Source organism: Zonotrichia leucophrys, chromosome 1 (assembly GCF_028769735.1).
Source record: "Zonotrichia leucophrys gambelii isolate GWCS_2022_RI chromosome 1, RI_Zleu_2.0, whole genome shotgun sequence".
Taxonomy (NCBI): domain Eukaryota; kingdom Metazoa; phylum Chordata; class Aves; order Passeriformes; family Passerellidae; genus Zonotrichia; species Zonotrichia leucophrys.
The window spans coordinates 82,634,287-82,661,073 of NC_088169.1; the positions used below are offsets into that span (position 1 = coordinate 82,634,287).

The following is a 26,787-nucleotide window of genomic DNA, read 5'->3' on the forward strand; positions in this document are numbered from 1 at the left end:
ATTTCCAGCCAAAATCCTGTGTATTTTGGGAAGAAAAAGGTAAAGTATTTGAGATTTTTTCCATATATTCAGCAGCCTGTATAGAGAAAACCTTATTCTTGCCCAGTTCCAAAGCTGAGCTATGCCATCATAAATATGTTAGTTTGAAATGAGAGCTCCCAGTAGCAGCTTTTAGATGTGGGGTATAATTTTGGAAAAAAAAAAAAACCCAAACCAACACTTTTTTGCAGAGAAAGTAATGGTGGCTGGCTGACAGCTCCTGGGCACCTTTATGCTTTTATCTCTAGGCATAGTCGTACTTAAATGGCTGAACCTGGTATCTGTAAAGTACCACACAAAACTATAAGTGAAATTACTTGCACATGAAAACCAGATAATGAATGAGTCCTTGTTAAAACAAACCAGCCTCCAAACTCTGGCAGATGGAAAGATACAGGTAATTCTGTTGTTATTCAGCTGTTTCCCAGGAAAAACATTTCTGTTTTCATCACTGTCTGCTGGCTAACTCCAGCTTATATATATTCTGCCTTTATTGAGAAGATCTCTAAATTGATAAAAACTTGATGTGAATATGTTCTTTCACTGCTTTAATCTAATGAACACTGAAAGCAGAAGAGATTGTGGGATCTGGGGAGAGCAGACATGAGTCTACCTGTGAGCTGGGTGCAGAAGGCAGGGAAGAGCCCCCAGTCTTACAGCCACTGATAAATTTTGGGTGCAGGAAGAGTTTAAGTCTCACACTTTCCCTCACTGGTCATTTCTGTCAAATAAAATATTTCAAAGCAACTATTTTATTTGTACAATTTTTTCCCCCCAGAAAAACCAAAGGACAATGTCTGACTCAGCCTGCAGAAAACATGTTTATTTTCTTGGTGTCAGCTGATGCTTCCTGCCCTCCCAACATCTGCACACACATTTAGCTTTCCACCAAGCCCAGACAGCACAGCCCTCTGCTCACAGCACTGAGGATGCTTAGCTTTGACCAGCATGGTAAGTGCTACCTGCTTTGCTTCAATCTGTGGGCTCTCTTGCTACAAGTGCTGCACGTATTTTTGGAGTTTGCTGGAAGAAGCCAGGCAGATCAAAATCCCCCCACAACTGCACAGTGCTCTCCCAGCTCACTGGGCAGTGAGCTTTGGTAGCTGCTCATATCTGGAAAAGCTTACACACAGCTTTCATACTAGCGAGTCCCTCTCCACTGACTTTATAAAGCTATTTTGAAAGCTGGAAAGTATTTTTCCCCAGAAATCCATAATTTATTTTCAAGTCTCAAAACTCTTTTGGTAAACAGCTCTGCTCCCTCATTCTGGATCCCAGCAGACATGCAGTGAGGCTGCCCAGCACAGAGGCAACAGAGTCAAGGCTTGGACACTGCTAAATGGCTAACAGCCAGAGCAGCTCTGTTCTCTGACTCATTCCTGCTTTCCTCTCTCATTAAATGTTCATTCTCACAAGCGCTGCTTACTCAAGAAGTTTCAGCTACAAGACCACTGAAGGAAATCTGTTTGCCTTCCAGACGCCAGAGGGCTCATTCCAAAGCCCAAATGTGTCACACTGAGCTCCCACCAAGGCTTGGTCCCTGAAACAGCTCCAGCAATTCCAACTTACTGCACTGGTGGGGGCAGGACAGGGACCTTAGACACCAGTATTGGCCATGTGAAATACAGCAGATACCCCAGCTAGCACTGGCTAAGGCCCTGTGACACACAGTCCTGCCCAAGGTGATGCAGAGAGGACACTTGTGCATTCATCAGGCATTTGCAGGGGAGCAGAGACTTTTCATTTAGCTTGTAGAGCTCCCCTGAACCATCCTCGCCCCGAGACAGCTCATACTGGCACAACTGCTTCCAATATTCTCTTAAGAACTTTGCACCTTCAGTCCAAATTAGTCTTAAAACAGGATTATGTGACAGGAGCAACACTTCAAACACTGAAAAATCCTGAGGCTAAGTTCACCAGTACAAATCCAGAGCTCACATACAAGTGATGTTCTAAAGCTCCAGCAGAATTTGACAGAGAACCAGATGCTTGAAAAGGAGAGGTATCTGAAGTGAATGGGATTCATGTCCCCCAGGGCTGCTTTTCTCCCTCCAATGACCAGGACAGTCTTGAGGCCACTGATTTAAACTATGTATACAAGACAGAAAAAATTCCACCTCCAGTACAGTGATCACACCCTTTACCAGCTCAGAGCCTCTGAGTTGCTTCACTGGAGCTGCTTTTGGCTGAGAGAAACATCTCTGCTGTCTGAGAAGCTTGGGACAAGCAGCACTCATGTCCTGGCCAGCCCTGCTAATGAGCATCACAAGCAGCAAGCTGAGCACCAGCACCACCTGGGCTACACATGATGCTCTCTGCTTCTCTGCTGCTGCTCTGGCCCACTTGCACAGCCACATGTTAGCATAAACTTGGTCTTGATCAGGTGAAGGATTTTCCACCCCTTGTCCTTAACCTGCTCAGGTGGGAAGGTCTCCTGAGAAGCACCACCACTATCCATGGGTTTGTAAGCTCCCTATGCCTCCTTACCTCAAACCTCCTTACCACAGCTCTCAAAATATGTCCTAAACTTAGCAACAGAGCACCCCATTTTCTTCTTAAACCCCTCTGTGGTGCTGTGGTATAGGTTAAAAAAAACCCCAGGGCTGAAAATCTGCCCAAGTCCACTGGTTCCATGCCATCACTTACACAAGCTTAAAAACAGATCTCAGTGTCACCCAGCCACTGTCACACTGGTGCCACTAACCTCTGGTTTTCACTTTGATGCCCCTGAATTTCCTGCAGGCAGAGTAAATCCCGGAGCAGCTCAGGGACCATGGACATCTTGACCTTAGAAGCTCAAACAACTACTTTTTTCTTATCTCAAATACCACAGCAGCTCAAGTGAAACCTCTACTAGTGAACAAAGTGGTAGCAGCCAACCTTTCTGGGCTCTGGAACCCAACCATGGACCCCATTAAAGCATGAGATGGGTCTCCAATCCCATGCTTTGTGTGTTTTGGCCCAGGCAAAGTAGATCTCTGCCAAGTGATGCTCAGGCTCAGTTTGGGAGTCAGCTCAGGACAAGGACAGTTTCCCAGAAGTGGCTTCCATGCTATTTTAGAGGGTGAAAGAGTTAAAAATATGGAGAACTTTGCCCTTTGCAGTCAACCTGTCTGCTGCAACACAAGTACTGTGATTGGCTCTGCTTCTCCCTAATCCATAACTTGGCAGAAGTGGAAGATGAGCCCTTGATGTGCAGAACCACAGAAGTCCAGATGTCTGTTCTCCCCAATGGCCATCTTGGGAGCTCACAGGAGAATTTCCTCAAGCACATCCCAGTGGGAATTTCTGCTTGTCAGAAACCCAGCGAGCAGAGGCTGCACTGAAATGCCTTCTTGGGCTTCCTCAAGCTAGGCATGACCTCACTGTCTCCTAAGCAAGGACAGCAGTTTTGCAAGGTCTCCCTGTTCCATTTCTCCCCTCCAGCAGGTTCACTTTTACAATCCTGACAGTAATGGTGGAGAGGAGCACACAGATTGTTAGACCCTGCATTGCCCAAGCCTTGCCAGACAGCCCTGACCTTCCCTGAGTGTCTTGAAGCAGAGGAAGGGCAGCAGCAAGAAAGAAACCTCAGCTATGGTACAGCCACATGAATTTACATCTTAAATCATCAGGCTCCTACCTTTACTTTTTCACCGTTTATCTCCACAGTTTTAATCATAAAGTCAACCCCAATCGTGGCTCCTTGCCCTGGTGGGAAAAGCCCCTGGAAGAAAACAAGAGTTTGATTAAACTTATTTCTACAAGATAAAAGTCTCACTAGGTGCCAATCCTCACCTCACCCTTTTCCATCTTCAAAACCCCCATGACATGCCCATCACATTTGGAGCGTGACATTTCCCCAGCATGAAGGTTACCACAATTCAAACTGTGTTTTCTCTGCCTTATACATCCTTAATTACGCAGCAAGTCATCAACTTCAGAAGTAGGAGCACAGGAAAAGAAAAGGAGGAAAAAAGAGAGGAGGAAAGCCCTTCTGTACAGTTGGAAGGAGCAGGGGAAGTGTGAGGACCTTCCACCCTACTTCCCAATGCATTGAAAGATGTGTGAACATCTGTGTGGGATGAGATGCATTTGCAACCTCATGCCTTCCTTTTTCCCCCCACAGCACCCTGTGGCACCAACAGGCATTTCTGGCAGCTCTCAACAATGGGGTCACATTTCAGGAGCAAAGCACAGCACTGCCAGCCATCACCAGTGCCACAGCAATGGCAAGGGACAGCACAATACTGGTGGTTTTGATTGCAGCATCATCAGAAAGGAGTAGCAGCAAACCAAATGAGAGCCTTTTGATTTCTGGTCTACCAAATTGTGTTGATTTTGGGGCACGTCCATCCCCTGCAGCAGCTGTGCTGCCAAAGAACAAGCAGCAGAAGTTGCCAAAGATTTTTGCTGTAAACCTTTTGGGTATGACTAGCTTTATTGCCACTGGCTGCCACATGTTTTTGGAGAGCATCTAAAATCACTACAGCTTCAGAACTAAAATTAACAGTGAAGGGTAAAATTGCTGACAATTCCTGGTGGAGAGTCCAAAACCCCACAACTTGTGCTTTATTATGCATCATGCAAAGTCTTGCCTTGCCCTGCATCACAGAGGCTTTCTGCCACAAAAAAGGACACTGGACTGCCAGCTCAGGACTCAGATTATTTCTTTAATAATGATAAATAACAGGGAGCACTTTGTACGGCAATGGCTGGGGAGGAGACCAGGAAACGTGTTGGTTTTCTAACTGGTCCAGAACACCACCAAAACAGGAGGAGCTGTCCCAGTGGCTTTCAGAGGGGACTTTCCACCTTCAGAGAGGAATGAGGTTTCTCCAACACAAATCCCAGAGGAGGGCCATGTGCAGCATCGGATACAGATGCACTGCCTGTGCCAGTATGCCACTGTACGTGATGCATGCACCAAGGGTGTGAGCAACAAAATGCTTTGGAGCTGCAATGCTGGCAGAGCCCTCAGTGCAGAGCTGCAGGCTCAATGCTCCCATGCCAGTGCTGTCCCCACCCCAGCATTCCACAATCCAAGAGGGAGCCAGCCTTACCTGAGTGAAGCGACGGACTAAGCAGGTCTTCCCCACGCCGGCGTTGCCGATTAAAACAATTTTGAAGAGGAAATCATAATCTTCCATACTCATTTACGCAGCTGCAAGAGAGACAGAGAGCACAACACTGTGTGAACCAAGTCAGTGGGGACATGCCCTTTTATCCCAGCTGAACTTTATTACTCCAAATATTCAGAACAAAGGTCTCTTGGCACGCACATGGATCCATGATAAGGGAGAAGAGCACATTTCACTCTGAGCCGGGGCATCCACGTAGTCAGAGTCAGCTGCTGTGAAACCTTGGCCCCATTCTGGTTCTCATATGGTCTCACCTGGCTGTCCACAAGTTAGGGATGCTGGTTTCAGCTTTCCAAGCAGTGCTCCCCAAACCTGAGACACTGATTCCTAGATGTTCTCAAATGTTTGTTTTGCTTTTAACTACACCAGCCGCAAAGGACAGCATGGACTTCATCACATTGTCTGAGGGGATCATGTAACTGACTCCTGTGAGGGAAATATCTCAAATCCCACCATGAGCACCTCCAGGAGCACACTGGGTGCACACAGAGAAAGGGCTTGGGCACACATGAGGGCAGAACAGGTAAGGGACTTCATTTTAAAACAAGAGCAGTGTTGCTTGCCTTAAAAACAGAAAGAGCTCATGTCTTAAAAGTGTAGTGAAAAGTGGGGTAACAACTTAGCTGAAGTACGAGAGGTTTTTAGAAGAAAATAAATAATAGATGCCATTAGGAATATTACTACTCTGATAATTTTCTTTAGTTTTGTGAGCAATCTTGAGATTGCTCAAGTGGGAAGCAACTTGAGCAATTTGAACAGAGAGGCGCTGAGGAATTATCCAGCACACTCCATGCCCCAAATCCAAGCTCCTTGGCAGGATGCAGAGACTGATATTTCAGCAGTGTCACAGGAGATAGGCAAGGTTGCCTGCATGGGGGAAGATCCACGTGGCTTCCTACACCACTCACAGCATGGGAAGGACCAAAGGGAGAAATGCAGAGCTGAGCTGCTGACAAATGCATTTGCTGCAGCTGAGCAAGTCGTGAGGGATAAGCATCCACACCTCCATCTCCAGGGCTCCCAAGGATGCCACCACAGGGCCCAGAAAAGGGGTCTAACCTCCCAGGAAAGCAACAACAGCCAGAAGAGATTCAGGTGGAGATTTTAGGCAGAGAGAAAACCCCAGAGACAAGAAAGCAAAGGACAGTGTCCAATTCCAGCTATGTCCAGGAGGATCTAGATATTACAGCATCAAAGACCTGCCCTCAAGATATCAGAAAATAGACAGATTTACACACCATCAGCTCAGATACCATGTAAGGCAAAACATCAGTACCTAACCCACCAGTACCTACAGATTAGGTAAAGAATGAGGTGATGCAGTCAAGGATGGGAGGTGTAGCAGGAGTATGGAGCAGATGGGTGGGGAATGGGTGGGAAAATGAATTACAGAAGTGCTATCCTCAGTAAATCCCCAGATTGCTTAGGGGATTTTTACAGAGCTGACAAAGGGAGGAAATGCAGGCTGGGAGAAACCAGCTTCTCATGCTCCGTCCAAAGTCAGGGTGCTGTCTCCCACTGGCTCCAAAGGTCCTTCCTTTGGAGGGTTCACTGTGACACACACCAGAAGGCACCAGCTACAGACTCCAGTGCCACCAAACAGCTGTGAGAGCCTTATAGTCAGACAATCAGAGAGCACAAGATAAAGCTGAGACAGTCTGTTTCTGCCTGGCAGAGAACATTGAAACAGCTCTCCAACCACCACCAAGGGTCTGCTGGACCTGAGGGCAAAAGAGGTAGAAGACTGACTCAGCTGCTTCACATCTATGTGGCCCTTGGCCTTTCCAACAGCCTAAAAAAAGGGTAACCACACCAATTAGTGACTAATGAGCTGCATCACATCAGCAGATGGTTAGTAGGAACACAGCTGAGTCACTGCGCAGACGTGTCACTTCGCCCGGGTCAGGGACACAGTGCAGCACAGTGCCACCAAACAGCAGCAGCTGGAGCTGTCCTGAGGATGCTCTGACTTCACCTTGCTCCAACACACAAGTCCTTGCAGATCCTTCCTCTCTCAGTAGAGTGAAAGAGCAGGACCTTAAAAAACAGCCCAAAAAAATGTGCCCCTTTTTATGTTCTGGGGTTCTTACTTTGTTACAATTGTTCTATATCTTCATGACTGGCTTTCCCAGAGTGGGACTGGATAACAAAAGCAGTATCAAACACACACACATTGACAGTGCTCTTAAATAAGGACTAAAAGCTAACATAAGGTTTCAAGGTTTCACAGTAGCTTCTGCCATGTAGGAAAACGTGATCATCCACCAAAAGTCTATTTCCAGACTAATGATACTCACGCAGCACTGCATAATTATTCCTGGGATCCTTCATACCCCAGAGGACATGCTCCACCCAGAGAGATTTCAGTTCCATTACTTGCACCCTAAACAATCCAAAATTCAGCTTTATCTTCTTAGGAAGCTTAAAAATAAACTTTCTCTGCAGATCTTTGAGGTCAGAGATGCTAAATGGCTCAGACATACCCTAGAGTTATGTCTGATCCCCTTCATTAGGCTCTAGGACTAATCATATGTGGTAATGACCCCAAAAGGAACTGAAAGACGAGCCAAGACCATAAAACAAATCACGCAATGATGAGATTACAGAAGTGAAGAGATATGAGAAGTCAGGGCATGGGAAGGGAGAAAGCAAAGGAGGCAGCAAGGAAGAGTGAGCAGCGCTTTGTGAGGCACAGTGGGCAGGGGGAGCTGCCCATGTGCCCCTGTGACCCGGCTGGTGCTCCTCCCTCTGAGGGCACACGCTGCCAGTGCTGGCCACACAAACACGGCCCTGGCCACACAAACACGGCCCTGGCCATGTCATGAGATCCTCCCCTCCCCTCCTGCTGCACACCAAGCCCTCAGCCAAGTGACCTTTGCTGCCGGCTCAGGCTCACACACCCTCCCCTCTCCCCAGAGAAGCCGTGTCTCACCCTCTACCCCACTGACCACAGCTGGGGAATGTGCATCTCAGCAAGACAGCACATTGCATTATATGCTTGAAAAAACCCCAAAACAAACACAGAGCACAACTTCTCTATCTGTTTTTGTTTTCTTGGATTTTTGGTGTGGGTTTGGGTTTTTTCTTCCCCTCTCTTTTCTTGTGTTTGCAGGTACAAGGCTCTGCCTCACATCCCTGCAGTGGTTTCAAGTGTTCAGGGTGCAGCTGCCTGTCCCACCCTCTGAAGCAGACAGGACCCTGCAGTGAGGGAGGAGATGGGATGCCAGTCCATGCCTCAGCCACCCCTTGCCACACTCATTTAAATCACAAACACTACAGCCCAGACACATGTCCCGTCATGAGATAAAGCAGGAGTAGAGTCCAAGGCTGGCAGCAGGGCAGAAAATTTGGTTTCACAGCTGTTTTTCCCCAAGGCAGTTTATGAAGCTGGCATCCCAACCAGCCTCCATGGGCGGTTCCTGCCAGCCTCACACACAGGATCAGTTTTGTGGGGTTTCATTTCATTTGTGTCACTGCTCTGCTTCACTCCATCATGAGATCCCACACATGGTCCCTCTGGACAGAACAAGAGGTCTGGAGGGATAAATTGAAGCAGGGCTTTGATTCCACCTGGAAAGGTGATCCATCAGTGGGAATGCAGCTGAAGGACAGCAGGACTTGTTTTAGACTTAGTTTTCAGATTCATAGAATTATTAAGGTTGGAAAAGACCTCTAAGATCATAGAGTTCAACACTGCCCAGTCCACCACTAAAGCATTTCCCTAAGTGACACACCTCCATGTTTTTCAAACACTTCCAGGGTGGTGACTCCACCACTTCCACAGGCAGCCTGTTCCAGTGCTTCATCACCCTTTTAGTGAAGAAATTTCTCCTCATCCCAACCTAATTCTCCCCTGATGCAACCTCTCATCCATTGCTTTTCCCATGAGAGAGGAGACTGACCCCTACTCCACTACAGCCTCTTCTCAGGCAGCTGTAGAACAAAAAGGTCCCCGTGAGCCTCCTTTCCTCCAGGATAAACACCCCCAGCTCCCTCAGCCACTCCTCATCAGACTTGTGCTCCAGACCCGTCATCAGTTCCAGCGCCCTTCTCTGGACATGCTCCAGAACCTCAGTGTTTCTCTCTTTGGGCAAGACAGTGCAATAAAAGTTTTCAATATTCTTCACTTATTAATTCCAATTCAACCAAAAGACTGGTGAGATCCACTCAAACCAAAAGCACAGAAACCAGGCACTTTCACCTCTCCTGCTCTCACCCACCCCTGTACAAACCAGTTCCTGCTCCCAGGAGACCCCTGAAAAGGGAAGTGGGCTGCCTTTCCCATGCTCATGTCCAGCTGCTGCTGACCAGCATCCCCAGTCTTTTTCCACTGGGCAGCTTCCCACCCACTCTGCCCCCAGCCTGCAATGCTGCTTGGGCTGCTGTGATCCAGTGCAGGACCCAGCTTTGCCTTGCTGAACCTCATACAGAGGATCAGATCCAGCCTGTCCAGATCCCTCTGCAGAGCCTTCCTGGCATCCAGCAGATGAACCGTCCCACTCCACTTGATGTGATCCACCTGACTGAGGGTGCCCTTGATCCCCTCTCCAGACCACTGATGGAGACATTAAACAGGAGTGTCCCCAAAACTGAGCCCCTGGGAACACCACGTGGGACCAGCTGCCAGCTGGATGTAACTGCATTCACCACCTCTCTCTGGGCTCAGCCATCCAGCCAGTTTTCTACCCAATAACAAGCTGGATGAAAAACAAAACAGAACAAAAAACCAACTATCCACAGCTGCAAAGGTTTCACCCCATTTAAGGATTAAGACCAAAACCATATCAAGCCAGGAATGCTGATAATTTACACCTCAGGTCTATCCCCACCTCAAAACCCCATCAGAGCCTAGTGCTGCAATCAGGCACAGAGAAGGATCTGCAGCCTTTTCATCTGCTGGATCTAAGCAGTAGCCCAGGGCAGGTTTTGATGTATTTACACAGTTCTTAATAAACAAGTATTTTCTGTTCTTCATCACCCAACAGCTATAAACAAAAATAAATTTACCCAAACATCTCAAATTCAAACAGCAGCAGTTATGTATACAGATATTACACTGATTGCATATGCCATATGAGCAACAAAATTCAAAGCTAAGGCTAATATTTCAAGCAGAAAATTATTCCTTGCAGGCCAGAAAATTGCAGGGAATTCAGGCCTGGACATGGTGCTGCATTACGTAACTCAGGATACAACATTTTTGTTCCCAAAGCACCTGCCAAGCCAAGCAGGCTCCTGCACTCAGCAAGCATGAGCCCAGCTCATGCCCTCTGCAAATGAGCAGGCTGCATTTCCCTCTGCCTCCTTGCCCACCTTCCTCACTCCTCATCTCCACACGGTTTGATTTCACTCCCATTCACACTAGAAAAATTAAGAGGGACTTAATTCCCAAGAAAATCTGGATCATGCACACCTCTGAGCTGATGGTGGCAAAACCACAACTACATGGGATGCATGCTCCTGGCATGGTGCATCATTAAAACTCCAGGAATGCATTTTCCAAAATCAAGGGAGAAAGATTTATTGTAGGCACTCAGGGTTACAGAGCTTGACATCTCTCCACTGTTCCCACCACACTTACCACTGCAGGTGAGCTAAATCCAATTGCTCGTGCCCTGGCAATCCTAAACATACCTCTCTCTTCAAGGAAGGGAGAAGGTCCCAACAGCACTCAATAAATGCATCCAACACTTCCAGGAGGTATCAAGCAACTCTGCACATAGTGCAGGGAGGCATGGGGCTTCCCCATGCACAGCAGACCCAGCAACACTGGCTGATGAGCTGCTGATCATTCAAAAGTCCAGACACATTTTAAAAAGTGCATCTGGGAAAAAACTCCAGATTATAAAAACCTCAGCCCTATCCTAAATGGAGAGATTCATGCTCCTCAATGCTTCAGAGTGTTTCTCTTACACCAACCAAGAAGTTTGAGAAGGTACCAATGGTCACGTATCAGATGAATGTTTTGTGCCACAGATATATTTCTATAAATAAAAGGCAAGCTGATGGTGAAAGGTTTTGGATCAATGACCATACAGAACACACACTTATCCCTTTTGCCACCATGGAAAATTCACAGCTCTCTGAACTACTTTGCTCAGGTCGTGGCTCACACATGAGTTGGCCTCCAGGAGCTTGTGCAGGTACTACCGAGGAACCCAGTGACCAGCAATTACAGCACCTTCCCCACAGAACAAGCAGGTAAATCCAGCCCCAATATCATCCCAAAGAAGAGCCTGGAGCCAGAGCTCCAGGGAGCAGGATGCTCTGCTGTGGTGCTCCCACCCAACACAAGACACAGCAGCCTTACCCCAGCCCATGGCTGGACATCAGAGCCTGCAGGCTGCCCTCTGCATCTGCGGCTTGGCTGAACTCTGGAGGGGACAGATCTTACATCCAGGAACAATCTCTGGATTTTCACACATTCCAGGCATCCCCTGATGGTGAAAAGGCTTTCCAGGCTTTCCACTTCTGAGTGAAGTCTTGTGGGGGACTTTGCATTAGCACACATCATTAATCCTTTTTGGTTGGATGGTGAAAGATGCGTTTGGGTTGGACACCTTCTGGAGGATCTCAGTGCCACCAAAGCCCCTTGGTGAGAGATCAGGAGCTCAGAGCTTGCCTGCTGCAGTGTCCTCATGTAACTTCCTCACCTCCTGGAGAGAGAGTTGTCTCACCCAGAGACACTGCTGCATGTCAGCACTAGGAATGGCCATGGAAGTGCTAAATACCACATGCAGACAGCAGGTTGTACTCCATCACACACATCTGAGGATGGAACTGTTAATAATTCTCCTCGCACAGATAAACTAATCAGATTTCTGTGTTATGTAGGAATAATGAGGTACATGCAGTAGTTACAAAATGATAAATAGAAAAATAACTTCTTTAGGATTAAACAAAAAACCTGCTGACATGCACGGCCACAATGCCTCAATGGTGCCTGACCAGACCACATACCAGCACCCCCAGGACACACACCATCTTCAGAAGCATGAGAGCAGCCTGACACTCCATTTATTGGCAGAATCTGTGTTTTCACAGCAAAAAAGTTGGTGCAATATTAACACTTTTAAGACCTGCCTGGGGATGGGGACAATACTGCATGCTCAAAACAACACTCCCTTGGTCTTGGCTACTTTTTAGCACATCCTGTGACCACCAAGCTGTACATCCTGCAGCAACATGTTTTTGAGCGTTGAAGCATTTAGAGCCAGCACAGCAGACAGGCTGACTTCCAAGTGTGGAAAAAACTCTATTGCCAGAAATCCAGCCCAAAAATGCTGTTTCATCCACTCAAAAACAACAGCCTCTTCCCAAAGGGGGGAAAAAACCCAACAAAATTATTTTTTAAACTAGAGCCAAAAGGTACATATCTTGCATGGAAAAGGCAGGAAAGCTTACTGAGTCCAGCTCTCTGGGTGAAATAAAGCTCCCACACCAAGACCTGACCCACTAAAATGGGGAAACCCATCAGTAACTTCTGTGAGATTTTGTCTCTTCAGAAGCCAGGTGAAGGATCAGGCTGAACCCCAGGTGTCTCCATGAGGTTTCTGGGGACAGTGCAGCTCCCAGCAGTGAAGTGCAGGTTGCCCACCTCACAAGGAGGCAGAGCCAGAGCAGAAACCAATCCTTGGTTTACAATAAAGGCTTGTGCATGTCAAACACATAAAAAGCAAAGAAGTCTCCTGATGCATTAGTTTGCTGGGCTGGCAGGGATTTGAGCAGCATCATGATCATATGTGGAAAAGTTCTGAAACTGGGTGACAAGGTTCTGCTAAAAACCTGGAAGATTAGACAGCTTGACACCATCAATTTTGAGAATATACGAGAAAAGCTATAATAACCAAAGAATATCAAGAAAGCATTCACAGGAACATCATGACTCAAATGAGGTTGGAAGTGCAGAATTAGCACAAGTGTAACTATGCCATTTAGCAGTGACATAATCATAAATGTATTGTGAAATATGAATATGTGCCTTAGACACACTTTCATAACCCAGACTATCCAAGAAAATTTTCTTGCATTTTAACTGCAGTGATATGTCTTACCGCTGTTGACCATCTTGTTTTCATTGGGGCAGAGTCTGTGGTATGAAAAAAAAAAAATCCAATAAGGTTTTGTTTAGCAAGAATGCTTTCTAATTGAAAAAATAAGCCATTATTTCCATCTCTTCACTTCTGCTTAAGTAAGCTTGTGATTTACTGGGATTTATATCACTTCCCCATCAAACCTATTAGAAGCAATAAGTAATTAAACCTCAGCTAATTGCACTTTCAGGTGTCTGAGGTCTGGGCTGTGCTTGGTACCTCAAGGCTTGGGCTCTGTGCATGATGCTCCTCTGCCATGCCACTGGTGAAGGCCAGGCTGTGCCAAATCAACAGTGTCCTGGAGTAGCAAGCAAAAACCTAAAAAAAACCAACAAACTTTTGGCTCAGGACAGATATATCATACCTGAAGCCTAAATATAGAATATACATAAATATATTCTAAAATACATTTTCTGCATATAAAGTAATATGTATTTGAATATATAATATATATTCTATATATATTGTAAATATGTAACTTAAAGATTGTAATAGTAATAAATTAGCAATACCAGCAGCAGAGGAAGAGAAAGAGAAGAAAGATAAAAATAATAGATCCATACAATAGTTTGGGTTCTAAGGGACCTGTGAAAATCATCCCTGGAAGTGTTTGAGGCCAGGTTGCATGAGACTGAGCAATCTGATCTAGAGTAAGGCTCCCTGCCCACAACAGGGGAGATGGAACCAGGTGATCTTCCAGGTCCCTTCCAACCCAAGCCACTCTAGGATTCTACAATTACACTTCACTGAGAGGAGCTCAATCCCTAACCAGCTCCTCTGATACATTTTGGTACAGCATCATGTGCAGTGAGGCAGCCTCCCCAAGACAATTGCTTAGAGCAACTTTATCCAGGAACAAACACAGACTCATCAGGGCATTAATTTGCAAAGTTCAAGCAACCCATCTTCAGTCTGTCATTTGCACTTGGGTTACAGGGGCAGCTTCTTCCCGGTGCCTCAAGAAGGTGGCTGTCACTCCCAGACAAAACTTTCAGGCATGCCCCCTAATTCAAGAGCAACCTACTACTCCAGAGGTGAATTGTTGAGATAAAATAGTTCTTTGTTGTGGTTATTTTTCAACTTACACGAGGAAATAAAGAAGTGACCCTGTGTTTCAGCTGGAGGCTCCCTCTTCACGAGCACACATCGTATGTAAGCCACATGTGAGCTGTGCATCACACCTGGGCCACCACAATAGGACAGGCAGCACTTTGCCACAGCAGGTTTGCATTTCAGAAGGATTTCTGCCTCTGTTACACCTTGTAAGTGAAGGTTTCTTATCTAGAGGTGACAGCATTTTTGAACATGAAGCTACAGGACAGGAGGTATAAAATACAGTTGAGTGTTATAGGCTTTTACCTCCAAAGATGAGCTTGGAATCCCAAACCAGGGGGCTCTCTCTGCCACTAAAGTCAAGTTTGGGGTGATAAATTCTGACCTATTCCTAGGCTGATTATCGCCCCAGTGGTGCTCAGCTTACCACCTCCTATTTCCTGATGGGCAGCACATTTTACCTGGACCAGGCATGCCCATGCATACAATGCTTCAGCTTCCTAATGGAACCACACCACCAGCTCAGGCATTGCACTGCCCTCTAAGAAGTTTTCCCCCCGTAAAAATGGTCTCATCTGATGGAAACCCTTCATCTGGGATCAGCCATCCTGTCTGGCAAGCCACTGATCTGTCAGGGAATATTCTCTGCATTTCTGCAAAGAAACACTGCAGTACAGCTTTAACTGTGGGTATCTGCCAGAGCAGCAGATGTTTCACAAAAACAAATTGTTCAGAGAGGCAAGAAAGTAGAAACAATAGAGATCTGGGTGTAGCTTCAGGACTGGCTTAAGATGATGTTTCCAAAGGGAAGGCTTCCAACCCTGCCTGCTCCAGACAGCTGCAGGAGGGACCCAATCCAGATGGGGAAAAAAAACCTGAGGGTGGGACAGCAGAACTAAACTTTATAGTCTGGGTTACAGAATTTAATTTTGTAAAGAAGTATGTTTACTATCTTGAGTATCTCAATAACAGCAACATCATATGATGGCTCCCAAGTAAGGTTTTTACAAGGATATGACAGGTCTCTTCAGAAGGTAAGGAACAGCATTCATGTTTTGGTTACATTTTAGCTCACACACTAACACACAGCCTATTTTCAGCTCTCCTTATAGTTTCAGGTGGTTACAGTACTTTTTATTTACCCTAAACCACTGCAAATGTACAGTTAGTCTTCTAGGGCAGCTATCTGCTGTTAAAACTTCATCTCAGCTTTGGACCAGCTGCAATTCAAGAAACCGCACAGGATAAATTTGGCACTAAAACAAATCCTTAAACACAAAAAGGCAGCTCTTTAGCAGAAACTTTCTGCTCCAGGGTTCTGCTACTGCGGGGACATTAGTCAAACAGTTAGTTACTCACCTAGAAGTACAAAATCTGAAAACATTATTTTAAAAATTGTGTCCCAGGGTTGTTGATATTTACGGTTTAGAGTTGATGCAGCAAGCAGTACCTTGAGGACTAAGCAGGCAGGGCCCACAAAACCAAGCATTGCATGTTCATGCACACACACGTTAAAAGATGGCACTGGCCACAGCAGCTCTCCAGCCCAGATAAATCATGTCTCCACCTCTGCACACCTCTGCACCCAGCTCAGCTATTGCCCATCTCCAGCCACATGGGTTAATAAATTATTGCAGAGATCTGCAGAGAGAGATTTGCATTTGGAGAGAAGGTGAAGGCACAGCCGCAGCTCCTGCGGCACCAATATTCACCCTCCTGATGCCATCAATGGCCAGCAACTCTGGGACAGCCCAGGATCTCCCAAGGAATGGTGCTTTTGTTCAAAAATATCTTCCCATCTCTCAGGACTCCTCCAGTACAGACATTGCTGTATGATAGAAATTAGCACACAAAAATGGGGGTTTTTTTTCCTGTACTACTACTATCTCCTGGCAGCAGCCCTCTGAAGTTTTTAGCTCTTTGGGACTAAGATTAGGAAACAGAAAGTTACTTACTACAGCAAGCAGCAGCCAGTCCTTCACAGACACTGATGCTAACATGAGGTGTGCAGCCTGGGCAGTGCTGCCACTAGGACAGGGACCTGGCACATGCAGCTGCACGGTCATGGGGACACAGCTTGGCACGTCAGCACCCTGTTTGTGACCATCTATTTTTATTCCTTAGCAACAGAGCAGCTTTTGGGGTTGAGCTTTGAGCTTGTGGGGCTTTTTTTCTTGTGTTGAATCTATATTTGGCACCCTGAGGAAATTCCTAAATAGAAGACAGCAATTTTTAAAAGAGAGGATAAATGCTGGCACTCAGCTTTGCTGACAGCAACACCACCACCAGGCTCTTGGTTAGTGTGAGGTGCTCAGACCCAGAGCCAAGGGAAGCTCTCACATGGACCAAGCATCAAGAGTCACATCCCTCACACTTTCTGTCTTTGCAAAACCTTGCCCTGGCATAAGAACAGCTATTGGCTTGTAAAGTCTCTAAGCCATTTGTACCCTGTGTAAACCAACCTTTCCAAGGCTCTGAGCCTCATCGCTGCTCAGCAGCACTGATGGGTCCCACAGTAGTTTTTGTCCTGTGGGAGACAGTGCTGAGTGGTCCTGTCTCAAAGGGGGAGAGGGGCAGAGGGGAGAAAACTTCAGTACAATACACCAATTCTGAACTAAGATACCATCCTTACCATAAATCATGGAAATAACATTTCCCAGCTCTCCACAGCTCTTAAATAAAAACATGCAAATTAAATACTGACTAATCTACATGAGAAAAGCAAACAACACCTGATGTTTCCCAACTGTTAGCAACATGGCCTTAAAATTTAAAAAAAAGGAAACTATTTAATCATAGAAAGGATAAAGATATCACATGGCTTGGCAGTTTCATTGGTTGTCATGGCAAATGAAAATCCCTGACTCTCCAACTTGCCTGTTGTAGAGGAAAGGAAACAACAAAAATGCCCTTTTTTATGACTGGAAAGCAATGTTTTCCTAATAATCACTCGTGAACCCACTGCACACTATATATAAACAGCTGCTCCTTCCCAGGGACAATGTTTGCTGTTTCTTACTGAGCAGCTCTTGGGGATGCAGGCAATTCAGCCCCAGCAGACATCCAGGCGCGGGCAATGGAAATCACATGCTCTTGGATGTGGTGACTTCTTGCCTGCCAAAGGGAGCCTGAACTAGCTGCAAGGGGGGGTCTCAGCTCCACGAGGGCTCAGCCACCAGCACAGCAAGGCCAGGAGAAACTGGCAGCAGCGTGAGCCCCCTCCTCTGCTCCCACACTCAGCATCACCTTGCCGTTTCTTGCCACATGCCCAACAACGGGTGTGTTTTCCCATTGTTGGGAAAACATCCATTCTCAAAGCAAGCCAGAACCATGGATGTTTGTGTGAGTTTTGATCTGCCAGACAGGTTAACAGCAGCAAAGACACCCCAGTGTTTGCTCCCACCCAAGCAATCCAAAGTACCTTGCCTGCATGACCAGCACCACACATCTTTCATTACAGTAGATTTTCTAAATATAGGGAAATAATTTGTCTGTAACTTCAAAAGCAGGTCCCCAGAGAGCCTGTTCCTTCCAGTCACACTGCCTTTTGTCTTTGGCTGCATGCTAAAAATCTGGGAAGCTGAGGATATCCCCACAGCAGATTTACATCACTCATTTCATGAGCAGGTTTCAGTTCATTGGTTTATCTCCAGCCCTTCCCCTCCTGCAAACTGCTCTCCACTTCTAGATATCAGTGCAATACTCTTGCCTAGAAGGACCAAGAGGACCTTAAGGAATAGTGTTTATTGTACAGTGTGGCAAGCAGTGCTCCTCTGCAGGTTTTTTTCAACACTCCCATCCACTGTGATTGCTTGGGGGGAGCAGAAGCTGCGCCACCACAGATGGGCAGCTGGCTGGAAAGCAGCCCCTTCTCTAAGGAAAGCCACAAGCTCTTTCCCCTGCCTTCCTGAAAAAGCAGCTGTGTACCAAAGTGCACCACTGCACTCCAACACTGGCCATGTACACTGAGGCCCAGGTCCTCCCAAAATCTCCAGCCTCATTGCACTGCAAAGCCTTCATCACGACAGCAAAACCATGCTCCTGCACAAACCTCATCCTGCCTCAGGATGCCCATGCACATTAGCTAAAGATAATGAGATTACACATGGATAACTAATTTGGATCCTTTATCTTTAGGATATGAGGCAGAAGGAAGGCAAGTCATCGTTCTTCCTTCGTGGCCAGGCTGTGCCTGCAGGACCCCAGGTGAGACACCACCTTCATTTCCAGGTGGCAAGTACCAAATGAGGCCACTTTGTATCAAGTGCAAGATAAATACATTCCCACAAAAACTTCAGCTGCAACACTGAATTGTTTTGCAAGGCTCACGCATTAACCCTCACCCACGATAAGGGGATGGAACATTCAGGTTACTGAAGTTACCAGGAGTGCAATCACAAGCTGAGGGACAGAACTCGGCTCTTTCACCCATCCAATAAGCCAACTACAGAGAAAACGGGATTGTTCCATGGAGGATTCCAGCCAGACTACCCCCATCACACTGGTCCTGGGGCATGCTCTCCCTGCAAGGGTTGCTGGCTGGCACACTCAGCTCAGGGTGCAGAGTGTTTCTGGATTGCTGTGCACGTACATGGCTGTGGAAGGAACGGGCAAGGGACAGAGCATGGGCCAAAGGGCAATTTGAAGGCATGCTGCAAAAAAAAAAAAAAAAAAAAAAAAGAAAAAGGGGAAACTGAGAAAACCAAACCCAAGCAAGAGTAGTTCTCACTGGGTATTACAGAAGGCTGCCACTTTTGGACACACCACACAGTTCTACAGCTTCAGGCTGAAAGGATGTGACAGAGCAAATATTTTCCATCCTCACTAGGAGACCCAGTAGTAGTCTCAAGGCTACAGCCAGTTACACTCAGGTGTTCAAGATCTTGACACACAATACAGGAAGAAAAGTGTTTCAGTCACAAAAAAGACTGCATTTTCAGCTTCTCAAATACATATTTACTCAAACATTTTCCTTTAGGATAGAGCTTGACAAGTGAGATGGTATGAGGCAGACAGACTGTGCCTATGGGGGTAAGGCACATTTCACATTTGTTCATCCCTTGCATTTTCCCAATTTTGCACAAAACTATTTAGACTAGCACCATTTGCTCTTTAACAAATGGGCAGTCTACCCAAAAATACTGCTTGTAATTCAAAACTCAACATAAGGCATTTTTTTATTTAGGGAAATAAAGAATTCCCTCACATTGTGTTTCAGTTTGCCATTTATCCCCTCAAACACGAGCACAGCCTTGCTGCCCTCCAGCACAGCATGCTCCCACCAAGTATAAAGCAATGTACCAACAACAGCTCCTCTTGCACAGCAAATTGTGAGTTCTAAAGAGACTGCATGTCTAACAGAACATGTGTAAAGCAAAGACTTCTGTAGAAGCACCATATTTATTTCCTTCTGTATGTATTTCTATACTACACATTATGGAAATTGGATATCCAGAGAACAGAATAGGTTTTTTTCCTATTCTGGTGCATATTTATCCTTTTAGCAGGTAAAAGAGGTGAAGACCAAAACCACAAGTCAGAATATAAGAAGATATTTGGCTGACTGCTTACAGGACAGGTGCTATTTAGCACTTTAGAATTTTTTCTTTCCAAGGCAGCAGTCATCAGCACTGCCCTGAAATGGCACTGCAAGCCCAAATCCACCCATCCTGCAAAGCTCTGTGCAAGGAACTTGAATGACAGCATTATCTTAAGTCTTAATTTTAAAAGCAGATTTATAAAAAGTCACCGGTTTTCTCTCTGAAAACAGAGGGATTACAATGACTTGCACAATTTTATTGCAGTCAGCTAACTCCAGCAAGAACATAAGAATTTCAACTTTGAACCACCTTTTCAAATTACCCTCTCCTCCAATCTATTTAGCTTCACTCTAAAGGAAAAAAATATCCCTCTTAACATGTGCTGCTGCTCCCTTGTAGCCTAAGCTCCTCAGTGTCTCTGCAATTGTCATGTGCAGAACAACTGAAATTGAGGCTGCTTGAATTACTGGATACATGTATGACAAGAAGCAAAAGGGAAGCTGATGTGGAGGTGAAGAATCCAGGCAGAGTAACAAGGCTTGTAAAACTGGCCTCATCTGGACTGGGATATTTGCTTAGCTGGCAGTACTCTCAATTGCTACAGATGATGGAGAACGGAAACACGTTACAGCTGTAAAAATCTAGGTTTAAAGAAGGAAAAAAAAAAGTGTTTTTAAAGAAACCATAAGGCAATTTTAGGTTATGATTATGAAAGGAAGAAATAAGACTTATAGGTTGGAAAGACAGGGGGAACAGGAAGAACATGGGATGAATCTGGGCTAAGGATGTCTGGGCAGATGCTGCTGGAGCACCAAGGCACGAGCCCAGCCAGCCGCACTGCGGAGAGGAGCATCCCTGCCCAGCACAGCAAAAAAGGGCAGGAAAAACGCTGCCCGGAGGGGAAGATGGGAAAAACAATGGCAAAAAACTACCCCTAACTCTGGAATGACACCTGCCAGCTACCTGCAGAGATAAAAGCCATGAGGTTATCTCTGCCAAAAGTTAGAACACCCTCTGTTTTTAAAATTGCAAAGGAGGTGCATACGTTGGCAAGACTCTGTTGGATCTGGGAATCTGAATTCAAGCCCGGAGCATAAATCATTTTCCAGTGCCAGCCTGAAAAACAGCCACTACAGCCTCAGCTAACACATCCACCTGTACCAGAACATGCCTTTGTAAGTCACAAATAGGCTTTTGGTTCAGTGTCAAAAGCACCAAACAGCCCATGACAATCAGGGAACATTGGGCATTAAAGGTCGTGTCCCATTTGTGGTGCAATGCAAGGGGACAGGTTTGAGTATGGTTATGGCACAGCAATGTAGGTGGGCTTGGGGCAAAGCCAAGTGTTCCACATCCAAAAAAGTCTATGTAGCATTTGGAGTGAACAACTTCACCTCCAATGGAGAGATATAAGTTTTCATCGTGAGCTTGCTAACTCCATGCTTTGGTTCACAGCCCTATTTAAGGTACTCAGCAGGAGCCTCATATACTGCTCAAAGCTACAGCCAGCAGTTCCAAGCACTCCCCAAAACTCCTTTGGGTCTCTTTTCTTGGCAACTGATAACTTCCTCTCTCCCTTCCCACAAAACTGGGCAAGCACCAAGTGAGAGCTCCCAGGTACAACACAAGAGTTGCAAATAATGGGGGTCACACAGAAAGCACTGTGCTTGGTTTTTTTGTTTTGTTTTTTTTTTTTCTTTTGTATATTTATTACACTTAAGCAGTCAGTGAATGCTTATTAAAAAGTCAGTGCATGTTTTTTGGAGCAGGTCTGTGTCCACTCATGTCTGCCCCAAAGCAAGCAAAATAAAGTCTCAGCATGGTTACAAATATCATTCCCTTCACCCTCGACACAAATACACTCATGGACAGATCCAGAGCCTGGTAGTGATAAGCACATAGGAATTAGGAAGCCATGATTAAATATGTAATATAGAAGAAAAGTAAATTATTACTTCGTTCATTCTAACAGCCAACTGAACATGAAACAAAGTCAAACATTAACTGGGTTATGTAAGAGCACCAGAGAAGTGCTGCAGACCTTCTAGGGGTGGTGTCTCTGTTTACAGACCACTGGACTCTTCTTCTGTTTTATTTTCTCCTTGTTGGTACCTCCATGTGCATGACAAGAGTTTTCTTTAAAACAGATTGTACAGAAGGTTGTATGGGCTCCAACAACATATGAGTTCCGCTTTGAGAGACTGTATCTCATTTTTTTGGTCTATCACATTGAAAGTAGCCTGTGGCATTTTAAAAATGTTGCAGTAAGAAGTCAAAAGGTTCACTCAACATTTAACTATTGCAAGCACACTTTTCACCTCACACCTACGCTCTTGCACATCCTTTAAATTTTAATGGAGAGCAAGATGGTTGTAAACAGTATGTACATATTCCCCTTTCTTCGTCATTAACAGTAACTTCAAGCCTGTATCATGATAAAACTTGAATTTGAGGCTGATGGCCTGACTATACTCTGTGGTATAGAAAAATTACTTACTAAGAATTATTGCCCATCTTTGAGCACACTGTAAACAGAGGCAAATGAAGAAAAAACCAGATCAGGTAACTTGTTCAAAGAGAGAAACTCAGAAATAACCCCATGTAAACTAGACCTATGCCTCATATTATCTTTGTTGAACTATTTTACCTCTCCAGCCTCTTTCACTGCTGATGTCCCAAACTCTGCTTTGCTTTTCTTTACTATCCTTGATGAGCATCTTTTCATTCTGCAGTCCCAATACCCACCTTCCTCTGCCCTGGTATCATGCTCTCTATATGCATTTTTGTCTTTGTCTGTCAAGGAAGTTGTAATAGGGCTGGTGTTTTTCTATGGGAACTATTTTTATACCACATTCATGAAATTTTCCCTTTTAACTAAGTTTTGTATAAAAGCTATAGCTACCACAATAGAGAAGGTAATACTTTCTTCTACCTTCTCTTCCCACTGACTCCTAGGTGCTGGAAGACAGGCCATTCATGATGGCCAAGCCTTTCCTGGGGTCTTCACCATTTCTCCAGGCAGACAGGCCACATCCCATTGCTCTGCAGCTGCCCAAATTCTCTCCCAGACACTAGTGTCTGTGTCCCCAGACTCAAACAGAAATACTGTCTTATCCTGATTTGACATTCTATGTGCAGCAACTGAACTGGCTGATGCAGCTCTCAAGTAGCAGATACTTACCTAAGAATATTTCAGATTTCCAACTTAAAACAGACACCACCCAGTTTCCCTTAAACCCTCTCCTCTCTTTTCTCAGAGAACAGCCTTACTCTTCCCAACCAAAGCCTCACCAACCTGCACCTTTGCTGCTCACACAGATCATTCACATGAAGAACTGGTTTACTTTCAGCTGGCAAGTGAGTTATTTCCTGCAGAAGTACAGCAGAGAAGCGTTTAAAAAAAAAAAAAAAAAAAAAAGAGAAGTCCCTTCAGGATTAATCCAACCTAGCATCCTCTCACATCTCAGTTATTGCAATTGTACCTCTCTAGCCTCGACAAATCTCATCTTGGATCACTGGCATCTCCACATACAAGAAAAAAAGATCCTGTTAAAGCACAATTTGCCCAATTTATATCTTCAGGGTTTCCAGTTTTTCTTCTTTCTATGGCTCCAACTCCTTGTTATTACTTTTCTCATTCATTTTACAGCCTAGCCTACATCCCACTAATTATCCTTAAAGCAAAAGCAGCCCTGTCAACCATGCTCTCCCTCTCAGCTGGTCAGATCTCCTAGAAAACACTCACTGAGCTTTTGCCTGCACAAAAATACTGCTGTTATCTGGCCTTTCCCTTCCTCTTACTGATCACAACCTGCAGTCACCCACCAGAAAGCACTGAGCTCTGAAAGGTGGAAACTGCATTTTGCCATTGACAGCTACTGTGGATGCAATGATGGACCACAGGATGCTGCAGCAAGATACAGTGGCAGGAGGCAGAAGGAATCTCACTTGAGTGGTCACTCTTAATTTAAAGCAGCAGGTCTTCCCTCTTGAGGCTCATCCAACTGTTTCTAAATGGAAAGGTTAAGCTGTTATGCCCATGTTACTCATTTTCCTCCAGGTCTGACCTACAGCAAATGGCAATTCCTCCTGGATCCATCAGGCTGAGAGGTGATGGAGAGAGGAAAGCATGCGGCTTGGGTTTCTCGCAAACAGCAGGAGAGCAGGGAATTATGAAGGATTTGAAATGTGACACAAGATGCATTTTTGGTATTTACAGGGATTTCTGTGCCTTCAGAGGGAGCCCTTCCCACGCAAAAGCAGAAGTGTGATGGAGAGTCTACTTTCCCAGGAACAACCAAAATAGCCTTCATGAGCCTGTTCTTTGCAAGAGGACAAACAACCTCAATCCCACACTGAGGCACTGGGACCCACTTCAGGCTTAGGATAAAAATCACAGATGTTCCTTTTTAAAACTACAAGTTGGAGAGTAAAATGTCAGAGCCTTGGACAAAGCCCTCAAATGCCAAACAAGCTTCACATCTCACACATGAGAAAGCCAGTGGGTTTCAGCACACAGCTTTTCCCAACATATCTCTATGTATCACAACACATATTAAGACTCAATCAATGCAGTCTCCCTTTCAAAAGGGCACACAAGTTATAAGCACTTTCCTCTTTCCTAAGAAGAGACAGATGCTGATTACAGGAAGGAGTTCTCTGTAACAATTCTCTTTCTAAACCATCCCAATTGTCTTGCCCATTTGAAAGATGCATTTGTTGCATCAGAAGAAAAGAGACCCTTTTTATTAACAATGTCTGAACCACTAACCATCAAAATTGTTTGCTTACTGGGCACATTACTTTTTCTGCATAGCACTGCTTGAATCCCTGTAGTACCTTCCCAGACAAAGTGCCATTAACATGCAAATGAAAAGTTCACACTCCTCCTTGAGATGGTACACAATTATAGTCATAAGGTAATGAAAGGCTCAAAACAAGACAGGTTGGTTACACATGTCACAGCACTGCTTGCAAATCATTCTCTCCTCTAATTACCACAGCATTTCCAGGAGGAATCGATTACACCAATAAGGATGAATGGGATCCTAAAACTGAAAAATGAACTGAATTAAACATTAATGCACTCATTGACTGTTATCATTATATACATATATTTAATGGTATGGCCTAGAAAAATACAGAACTAAGCATCTAAAAAGACCAGAATCCTGGACACTGAGGCTTTAAAATAGTCCCAGCAACAGAATACACCAAAAATATAAATTCATCGACCAGGCTATAATTACACTTTGTGTTTTGTTTTTGCTGCAAAGATGGCTGTAAGCCTATAGCCAGGCACAAAGCCAAGCCACAAACTCTGCTCTATTGACTGCTGAGGTCTCCATTAGGTGCTCCAAAAGAAATACTTGTTTGCCCACAGCAAGCCTAAACATGATACAGTGCAACCTCTACTCCATGCCAGTCGATCTTCAGATGAGCACTGCCAAACAAGCATCTGAATTCAACAAGTTCCCTGCTCCTCAAAGCATTATACACACTTTAGCCCTGTTTTCTAAGAAAAACAAGCTTTTACAATCATCTAGCCTGGCCAACAGGCTCAAAATTTACTGAAGGAAAACTGATTTGGCAAAATTATAAAGAAAAATATCATTGCTACAATTCTTTTGATTCCCAGGTGGCTGGGATGAGCCCAAAATCAGCATCCACACTGTCACTATCGGGCTGACCTCTGCTCTTGCCATTTTTTGTCTGGCTACAGCTGGCTGGTCGTTCAGGACACTGAACAAGAGCAGACTTAGCAGCCACACATTTCTTCTCCAACTGTTCCAACCACAGCTTCCAGTTCTAGCTACTCATTTGTGCTATCTGGTTTCTGGACCTCCATCTAATGCTTCTGAGCTCTTGAAGCTGCAGCACTCAGCTACCAGAGTTAAAAGTGCTCAAAACCTTTCTAAAAGAGATGCTCCTGCATGGGGCAGAAAAGCTGGACCACTCCTTTATTAATAAGTGATCTGACACCTTGAGCCCTGTACCCAGTTCCATTACAACACTAACTGGTCTGGCAGATTATATCATACATGGTGGCACTGTTTTATCTCACCCACCTTCAAAGAGCTAACCAGAACGACCCACTTCTGACTCTGCTATCTCTCTCCAATGATGGTGTCTGGGACCCAAAATAACAATGTTATTTACACAATGCAAGTTGGGCACCTATGATTCAGGGGGGAAAGCCAAGGCTACGCCATTCAGTGAACAAACCCAATTGAATGCAATAAATTCTAAGCCAACATCTTTGCAAAGTTATTTACACCTTCTGAAAGGATTTAGAGTTAATGGGACATCAGCTTAATAGTAAAGAGGGTATGTGTTCAAGTCTTTTGGATCTTATACAAGGCAGACTCTGTGCCTTTTGCCTCTGCAAGAGGAGGACATCCCAGAGCCAACCACACCAGCCCAAGGAACCACTGAAAACACATTGCTGCACCCCAGAATTTTAATTAAGACATTCAGAAACATACATGCTCTGCATGAAAAGAAAACCCTAGTTGCTAGGAGGGCTTGTTCTGCTCGACTTCAACTGAACCAAGACCACAGCATCACGAGGCTGTGACAAAAATGCCACCTTTCATGTGAGAGTCACTTGATCCAGAAGAATCAATCATGTCAAAGATAAAAATCAGAATTCAGGTAGTAGCTGCTTGTTTTCTTACTTCTCTCCTTGCATCACCTCCAACACTTGCAGAACTCCTTTTTTTCCTTTCTATCCCCTCACATCCAGCTGCACTGCAATATCCATCACACAGCACCTCCCTGATAGCTGGTGGCTGCTAAGGCAATATTTGCACTATGGCTTACATTGCAGTTTATAAAATTCTTTGGAGCTCTTCCAAAGGGAAAGCCCCACATAAATCAAAGTTATTAGTGTCATCTACAGGCTAAGTCCAGTCAAGAATTTGCTAGAGCTTACTGTGGAGA

At 45.2% G+C, this 26,787-nt stretch overlaps 1 protein-coding gene across 3 annotated transcripts in view; it reads right to left on the minus strand.

Annotated features, from left to right (window-relative positions):
* RAB30 (RAB30, member RAS oncogene family) overlaps positions 1-26,787 on the minus strand; it is a 48,988-nt gene that overhangs the window by 12,013 nt on the left and 10,188 nt on the right. Inside the window, exons 2-5 of one of the 3 annotated variants that reach the window (XM_064719435.1) lie at positions 13,472-13,570; positions 13,214-13,248; positions 5,082-5,182; positions 3,662-3,745 (exon numbers count right to left, since the gene is read on the minus strand). In XM_064719435.1, the coding sequence (XP_064575505.1) occupies positions 3,662-3,745; positions 5,082-5,174 (177 nt within the window). In that variant the 5' untranslated portion in view covers positions 5,175-5,182; positions 13,214-13,248; positions 13,472-13,570. The remainder of the gene's footprint in view (positions 1-3,661; positions 3,746-5,081; positions 5,183-13,213; positions 13,249-13,471; positions 13,571-26,787) is intronic. The other 2 variants (XM_064719443.1, XM_064719425.1) reach the window with 2 other exon arrangements.